Source organism: Marmota marmota, unplaced genomic scaffold (assembly GCF_001458135.2).
Source record: "Marmota marmota marmota unplaced genomic scaffold, marMar, whole genome shotgun sequence".
In the NCBI taxonomy this organism is placed as follows: Eukaryota; Metazoa; Chordata; class Mammalia; order Rodentia; family Sciuridae; genus Marmota; species Marmota marmota.
In genome coordinates, this window is record NW_026000185.1 from 29,672,305 (window position 1) to 29,680,777 (window position 8,473).

The following is an 8,473-nucleotide window of genomic DNA, read 5'->3' on the forward strand; positions in this document are numbered from 1 at the left end:
GAGCCTCCTGCACCCTATGCTCCACCACCACACAACAGACTCAGCCCTCTTGCCAGTCCTTTGAGGTCCATTTTCTAGGATGCCTTCTGGGATGATTCCAGCCCTCTTCATTTCCTACTCCTGCAGCATGCTACTGTAGTCTGGGGGTGGGGTCCTCTCCCTGACTACAAGATGTTGAGGGCAAACTTCACATCTGAATGATCCTTATGCATCAGTGCATTACTGAGAACACATTAGATGCTCAATAAATGCTTAATAATCTACTGCAGGACTTCATTCCCAGACTTACATCAAACTCTGCTTCTCCCTGTGATTGGCCACAGCTGCTCACCACTCCTTGCACAACCTCCCACTCCCACCCACCAGCAGGCCGAAGGACCCCAGGAAGAAGCAAGTGTAAAAAGGTAGAGCACACTGGGAAATATAAGCAGTCAGCTCTAGGATCATTAGTCTTTTAATATATTATTCTGAAAAGAAAGGAATTAAAAAAAAGTTCCTGACAGCTCTTCTGTTTTGTTTTTTAATTTAAATAAATACCCTGCCCACCCCCCACCCACTAAAATCTCCCTCCATCCCCATCATCCCGCCCATCCCTGGCACTAGACCCTCAACCCAGAACTAAATAAGATGCCTGTTTCAGAGCAGGCCACGCTCACTACCAAATTCTGGCAAAATTGTAAATACTGTAAATAGTCCGAGGTCCTCAGCTCGCTCGAGCCCCTCCCTTCTCTCATTTGGCTCCCCAAGCGGACCCATCCCGCACTTTGGGGTGGGCATGGATGGTGGGCCTTTAGGCATTGGCATTGGGGAGAGTGCAAACTTGACCTCCATTCTCCTCTCCCTGCACAGGAGTAGGTCAGAAGGACCCAGAATTGCCCTCCAGACTAAAATAAATAACAAATAAATACCCCCTCCCCGACTCCCGGCTCTCAGTAAGAGCCCTCCCGCTGGTTCTAATCTTTCTCTTCCGTTTGACCCACCCGCTTCTAGCGCTGACCCCTTCCATCCTTCCCCATGCCGCCCTATGCCTTGGCCTTTGCCCTCTCAGGAGGAGGGGTCTACCGTGCTTAGACCCTCAACAACGAGCAAACTCTCCTCCCCCAAGTTTCTTGGGGTGCTGCTGGCACCCTACGCCCCGATGGGCCTGGCAGGCTCCGCGTCTCTGGGGACTAGGGTGGAGGGCCGGGGTCCTCCCTGGCGCTCTCACCTAGTCCTTCCGTCTCTCAAGGCAAGCCTCCCAGGAGAGCCTGGCGGGCTCTGCCCCCTCCCAGTGAAGATGCCCCGGCTGCCCCGCCCTCCTCAGATGGCCGTGTCCCAGAGGACCGTGTGCTGCCGGCGGCAGGGTGGGGTGCCTGACTTGCGGGGTTCGGGACCCCGCCTCCAGCTGGGTAGGATGGGCATGCTCTCCTGCTTGCAGAGGCCGCGGTCAGGGCGGTGGCGCGCCTTGATCTCCTTGCACACGCAGCGTTTGCGCTCGATCACCTCCAGGAGCTTGCCGTCGCGCTCGCGGGCTGGCTGGGGTGGCAGCGGCAGCGGCAGCGGTGGGTCTGCTCGGGCAACCCGGGAGAAAGGAAAAAAGATTTGGGCGTTGTCAAGGACTTCAGGCCCAGACCGACACATTTCCCTAGAAACAAGCCCCGCTCCAGTCCTCTGTGACTCCTGCTGGCGGTGGAGCTGCTGGGGGCAGAAATCCAACCCCGGCCCCCTTTATCCAGCCCTGGTGCCAGGCTGGGCTTGGTTGACCCTGAGTAATGGCCCCTTTTACAAACTGTCTCCCCCAATATGCATTTTTCTAAGTGGTCCTCCCAGAGGGTCCTTTCTCTAAATCACCCAAAGGTGCACCTTCAACTTCTGGTGGTTCTGAATGATGTCCAAGCAGGGTCCTGCCTTGCTGCCCATCTTAAGCGGCCCCATCTTGGGAGCCAGAGCCTCCTCGGACCTCCTCACCCTTAATGTGCTATCCCTGGGCCCCAGCCTGTCTGACCCCTTTGGAGCCTTTGTTTCCATAGGAGCTCCTTCACAGATAAGAAAAGCCAAGACTCACCTGGCTCAGGGCATCCCTGGGCTGGCTGCAGGGCCGGGGGGTGTGGAGCGCGGCCTGCCGGACTCCGGAGGTGGAGGCGGAGCGCCCCAGGCGGTAGCCTCCTGTGAAGTCTGAGGTGGACAAAATTCAGGTGAGAGCCTCTAGGTGCCCCCCAACCCAATTCCCTGAGGAGGCCCTGGCCAGCCTGCTCCTACCTCATCAGAGGAAAGAAGGGGACGAAGTCATGGTGTTAAAACTTATGGGCCCAGACATGGACATGAACAGTTGACAGTCTGAGGATCGGCTAGGCCGAACCCTGGGAAATTCTATCAGCCCCACCCCTAATCTCTGTAGGGATAGGTGGGCAGAGTGTTACCTCCATTTCGATGGCAGGCAGGGAAGGTCTGGCAGGGTATGGGCAGCGCCGTTCGGCCTCCTCGATCGTGGTGGATCCTGGCCAGCAGGCCCTCTGCCCCCTGGCTCCTCACAGGGATCCCTGATGCCATAGCGCCCCTGTCCTCACGCTCCACCTTGCCTGGACCCTCTGTACTGCCATTCCAGGCTCGGGCACCATCCTCGACCTCTGCTGGGATGACAAGGAGAGCTCAGTGCCTGCACAGGGAGAGGTCTTTCTGTACCCACAGGCACGCACAGTCAGCATGGATGTCCTCCTTGCAAATCACAGAAGGGATGAGGGACCCTACATCTCACCTTCCCTTACTCACACTCCCAGGAGGGACCCAGTACTGCCACCACCCTTTCCACTCATTGGTACCAGCTCCTGGGGTGAAAATGATATATACTTACTGCTTCCAAACACTTTTCTTTGGTCAGAGAGGTCTTTTCTAGCCTAGCTTTAGCTTCTGGGCCCCTCGAGCCCCAGGTAGAGCCAGAATAACCACCTGGAGACCAGGAGTACTGCTCTCCGGTAGGGGTAGAATCCCAAATCTGGAGCCCAAGGAGTGGGGTGGGGTAGGGGCAACAGGGGGAAGGGCTGCATGTGAACTAAGCTCATCTGTGAGAGTAGGCCTGGCAGAGCATTGCGTTGCCAGGCAACGGTAGAGGCCTCCTTCTCCTCTCCCTCCTGTCTGGATAGGTTGCCATGGTAATAGCTGGGAGGCAGCTGTGTTTAGCTCCTAGTGTGCGCACACTCACAAACACACACCCCTGCAGCCCAGGGAAGGGAGGGGCAGGAGTGGAGCAGGATGGGGCCCCATGCTACCCGGTCCCTATCCCAGATCTTCCTGTCCCTCCAGCACACACACAGGGACCCATCCTTTCATTCTGCTGCCCACCGCTTTCCCTGGAAGAGTCTTCCAGGAAACACAGGGCAGGACAATGGGCTGAGGCTTCCAAATAACCTCTCCAACATATCCCCCAGACCATCACCAACGTCCCTAGCCCCCCACACCCCATTCCCCACTTCCTCACTCACTGTCCAGCTCCTTTGCCTTTCTCCCTCCATATAGGACCTTCCTCTGCAGAGCCCAGCCTGCCCCAAACGTTGTGGTGCCCATCTCCTCTTCTTCCTCCTCTGGTGTCCCTGCACTGGCGATGACATGGGCGCAGGAGATGCTGGCAAAGGCACCCCCATCGGTCCCTTGCTCCTGCAGCTGAATCTTGACCATGGGGGATGGAGCCCCCATTCCACAGCCCTTATTCAGCACCCCCCCAGCCTTGAGGCTCTCATAGGCAGGGGGTCTCTTGAGCCCAGCTGCTGCAGCTGGGTAGGTCCAGAGAGGGGTCAGGGGGCCTGCAGTTGGGTCCGGAAGGCTGTGGGGGGAGGCCAGGCAGCCACGGTGGTGGAGGACCCCAGCTGCTGTGCCCATAGCCCCGCTGTGGGGGCTGGATTTCCCTGGCACAGGGGGCCTCGAGCTGGTGCACAGCATCCCATGGAGAACTGAGATCTCCTTTTCCGTCTTTGGCTCCCCAACACCCAGGGGTGGACCAGCTGGCAGAACAGAGTGTGTGGTCACCTTGACTGCCGAGTACACCATGGTGTAAGACACAGCCTTGTCCTTGGGGGGGCCGGGGAGCAAGGCAGCCGGGGCAGGGGGGGCTGTCGGCACCCCCACTGCCTTGGGGCAGATCATGCTGTGGGAGTTGGGGAGCTCCCGCTCCCCCCGGAGCTGGCCAGAGCCCTGGGGTGGCAACGGTGTTGAGTGGCTCCGGGCTCGGCCTGATGGTCCCAGCAGCAGAAGGTTGGCAGCAGGAGGTGGAGGCGGCGGGGGAGGCGTCTCCCGCTCTCGTGCAGGCACTTGGGGAGCTGGGGTGGAACCTGCTGGCTCCTTGGAGTGGCAGAGGACCGGTAGCCTCGAGACCCCATCGCCAGGGGTTCGGGAAGCAGACTTGGCTTGGGGGAAGGCCAGGAGTGGAGGACGGTGCTGAAGGAGGTTGGGGAAAGGTGGGGGGATTTCACAAGGAGTGGTCTTGGTGGGTGTCCCATCCCTCCTGCCTGGGAGGGCTGAGGCTGGACGTCGGTGGGAGTGGGGCTGAAGGGCATGAGGCTGGTGTGGAGGGGAGGTTGCTGTCAATGCAAGGGCCCCGCTGGACCGGCCTTCCCCGGCCTCTTCCGGCAGCGGGTACTTCATCTCCTCATAGATAGCCTCACTCTCTTCGGAGTCCGAGTCGGCACCAGCTGGAGGGGTTGGGCCCCCACCCCCAAGAGGGGGCCCTGTCAGGCCCCCTCCACTTCGTCCTCCTCCCCTGAAGACATCCCCCACCATCTCAATGTACACGGGCTCTTCTTCCTGGGCACCTACATCAGGGTCCCCAGTTACTCGGGACCCCCTACTGAGGCGCTGAAGGGGCAGGTTCCCCCCTCGAGGAGAAGGGGCTGCAGGGCAGGACTCATCGAAGGAGACAGAGAGCTGGGTGTTGGGGCTCCGCCTGGGCTTCTGTGGAGGAACCTTCCGGCTGGACTCTCGGCCTTCTGGGGTTGGCTTCTGTGAGCCTGAACAGGATGGGAAAATGACAAATAAACTGGGTTTTTTTCTTATTATTCTTTTTTCCCCCTTTGGTATGAGGAATTGAACCTAGGGACGCTTAACCACTGAGCCACATCCCCAGCCCTTTTTATTTTGAGACAGGGTCTTGCTAAATAAATCGCTGAGGACTTTGCTAAGTTGCTGAGGCTGGCTTTGAACTTTCAATCCTTCTGCCTCAGCCTCCTGTGCCACTGGGATTACAGGTGTGAGCCACTGTCCCCTGCTAAACTGTGAGTTCTATGGAGGGAGTAAATGGGGCAATTCTTTATGACCTCTTGACCCACCTGCAAGGACATATCTGCCTCTTCTTTTTTCTCACATCCCTCTACTTCAGTCCTTGTAGGTTCCTTTTCTACCAGGCAGCTCTCAATCTCTGATGCATGCCCCAGAATGCACAGCTCCTACCCTAAATTCCCTCCCACCCCTGCACCCTCCCAGACCACCACTTCTTTCTCAAAAGCAAACTTTTGGGGGTGTGTCCCCCACCCTTGAATGGTTCATCTCAGGTCCATCCAAACAAAACCCCTCATTCCTTTTGGAAATGGAACCTCCCACTTCCTAGGCTCTTCCCTGAATGAACCCTCCCAGAGGCCTCCCCTGGCCGGGAATGGATCCTCCCATCTTCCAGCTCCCCTTGGGGAGAGTGGGGGTGTCTCACCTGCTTTCTTGCTGGGGGTTATCTCTGCCCCTGATCCTGCCATACTGAGCTTGGTGCTGGGGTGTCTCCGGGGCTTGGCTGGGGGTCTTCGGGCACTACTGTCCTCTGTGAGACCACCACCGCCCCCACCAGGCCCACCCCCCACACTGTCCATGCTGCCCACTGAGTGGCAGGAAAGGGAGCGTGGGGCCATGGCGCTGCGGCAGGGGTGGGGGGTGTGCTCCTGGGAGGCGGGCATCGTCATGAAGCCCATCCTGAGGGAGCGGCGCAGCGAGGCGATGTCCCGCACACGGACCCCAGGTCCTGGGCCAGCCCCAGGCCCCGCCGGGCCTGCGGGGGCCACCTCCTTACCGGAGCTGGGGAGAGAAGACCCCAATGGAGCAGAGTCAGGCCTCAGATCTCAGGCCTGGGCCTTCCCCTCCTCACCCCAGGAGGCACCAGCAGTTCTGTGGCCTCTTGGGCAGGAAGAAGGGAGTCTGGGTGGGAATGGGGTACACCTGAAGGTCTAAGACAGAGGTATAGGGGCTTCAGGCAGAATTTGTAGGCTTAAAAAAGGCTAGTGAGGGAAGGGATGAGCAAAGAGGGGTAACTATGTGTGCAGGGGAGTGTCCCCGGGGCTGGACCCCAGCTTGGGCTTATCCTGGGTATATAACATATGGTCAGGTATAGGGAGGGAAATTTCAAACCCAGGCAACAGCTCACTTGACAGACAGACACACCTGCCACCATAAGTCCCAGGCTCCTCTCATGCTCACCCTGGCCTACACTTGGCCTCTGGGTTCTTCTCATGTCCAGCTTCTGCGGCCTCCACCCCCACGCATGCCTCCTCTCCTAGATGCGGGGTGTGCTGTCTGCATGGCCAGAGCAGCCTCCCCCGGCTGATCCTTCTCCCTCTCTTCCTCCCTCTCCCTCAATGCTGTCCTCTCTGTCAGCCTCCGCTCACCCCCATTCCCTTTCACTATCTCTGGGCTCCTGGATGAGTGAAGGGGGAGGCGGCTGGCAGGGAATAGGGGAGAGCTGTCATGGGGTGGGCTCTCATTAAGGCCCTGTCTACTAACCCTTCATTAGGGAGAGATCGCAGCAGCGATCGCTCTGATTAATCTAATTAACAACAAGAATTAAACTCCACAGTTGTGAGGAGGGAGAAGGGAGCGGGGAGGTGGCTCTGACTCAGGCTCCAAGAGGCTGTGCAGTCAATGGGAAGTGGAGAAGGAATCAGGGTAGAAAAGGCCAGGCCTAGGTCCCCAGAGGGTAAGGAGAGAGGGCCAGCCAGGATGCAGGAGTGGGGGGCAAGGAGGTTCCTGGCCCTGGCTCTTCTGCAGGGTCTAGCCTGCACGTTCCCCACCATCACACACACAACCCTGTCCCTTGGTCACTCATTTTCCCCAGCAGGGGAGAGTCGAGAGGGATGCTCTCTGAGGCTCTTGAATGACCCTGTCCCTGGACCCTGTGAGGGCAGTGGAGCCCGCCCCTTCCAAGGTCAGGTGACAGGAGAGTCAGCAGCCAGCCCCCAGATGACAGAAAGGAGAAGACCACAGGCCTGAGGAGAGTCAGGAAGGAATGACTCGGACCCTTGGGGATGGGAAGAGCCAAGAGGGTGCTCCAGAGCTGGAAGCACCCAGGAGGCCAGGACAGGGGCAGGAGCCAGGAGCAGAGCCAGGAGCAGGGTCAGGACAGGTATGTGCAATTCCAGCTATGCAAAACTGAGTACAGAAATTGAGATCAGAGATCTCACTAATGACAAAAGTGTCCAGCCACCGGGCTAGGCATAGTTGTGACATGCAAGGAAGCAGTCTGGGCCCTAGCCTTACCTCCTCTTGGCCTCCTCTTCCTTGTGCTGCCTCCACTCCAGCTTGGTTTTTCGGTAGAGGAGGTTCATGTCGTGGGGCAGGAGGTGGGGGCTGGGGGTCCCTGTTCAGCGCCACCAGGCCCGGGGGGCGGCCCTCCCTGGGTCCCGGATCCACTTGGTGGGGGGTGGGGGTGGGAGCCAGGAATGAATGAAAGAGAAAAAAAAAAGGAGCAGAGACATGACTCGGGTCCTCAGAGAGGAAAACAGAGACAAGCACAGAAAACCCAACACAGCCTCTAGGACCCCAGGAAACAAATACAGAAGTATATGTGTACCCAGAGCCACACACCCTGATGAAGGTGTTCAGAGCCACACATACATACTCTCAAGAGATCAGATTGACACAGATTCCCATGCTGTGTAAATACAGCCTGACCCACCACTCAGATAGGCCCCACAAACATATAGCAACTCTGTGCTCACACAAACACATTCAGACAAATGAACCATCCAGCCACAGACCCAGAGCTACAACAGAGGGCCAGACACATAGAAGGGCATAGGTAAACACAATCCTCGGGGCAGCAAACACACAGAGACATAAACACCCACTGACACACCCACAGACACACATACCTCCAGACACACACAAATCTGCCACGGAACTGGACACACCTACAGACAAGGAGTTATGTCCGGGGCCTACCTGCATATATGGCACACTACTGGGGAAGGGTCAGACTTGCCACCCCCTCTTGGGCCCTGAGGCTTGGTGGGGAGGTGATCATGAGGGTTGGGTGGGGATGCTGAAGGAAGGTGGGGGCACGGGGTTGGGCATCTGAAATCTTACCCACCAATCTATCTCCACTCCCTGGCGTCCCCCCCTTTCCAGTCGTTTTGGGCCTGGGCCTCCGTCCACCTCTCAGTAACGGTCTTCACCTCCCTCCCTTGCTGATGGCCCAAATCACCTTCTTCCTAGTCCAGGATTTGGGAGGACCCTGTCCTCCCGCTTCCAG

At 58.2% G+C, this 8,473-nt stretch overlaps 1 protein-coding gene across 4 annotated transcripts in view; it reads right to left on the minus strand.

Moving 5' to 3' along the window:
• Nucleotides 1-437: 437 nt before the first annotated feature.
• The window catches only part of Nyap1 (neuronal tyrosine phosphorylated phosphoinositide-3-kinase adaptor 1), an 8,609-nt gene continuing 573 nt past the window's right edge, over nucleotides 438-8,473 (minus strand). The window contains exons 1-7 of one of the 4 annotated variants that reach the window (XM_048790010.1): nucleotides 8,164-8,467; nucleotides 7,480-7,631; nucleotides 5,669-6,024; nucleotides 3,459-4,976; nucleotides 2,400-2,609; nucleotides 2,045-2,154; nucleotides 560-1,547 (exon numbers count right to left, since the gene is read on the minus strand). In XM_048790010.1, the coding sequence (XP_048645967.1) occupies nucleotides 1,479-1,547; nucleotides 2,045-2,154; nucleotides 2,400-2,609; nucleotides 3,459-4,976; nucleotides 5,669-6,024; nucleotides 7,480-7,547 (2,331 nt within the window). In that variant the 5' untranslated portion in view covers nucleotides 7,548-7,631; nucleotides 8,164-8,467 and the 3' untranslated portion in view covers nucleotides 560-1,478. Of the gene's footprint in view, nucleotides 1,548-2,040; nucleotides 2,155-2,399; nucleotides 2,610-3,458; nucleotides 4,977-5,668; nucleotides 6,025-7,479; nucleotides 7,632-8,163; nucleotides 8,468-8,473 lie in introns of those variants that run through there. The other 3 variants (XM_048790011.1, XM_048790012.1, XM_048790009.1) reach the window with 3 other exon arrangements.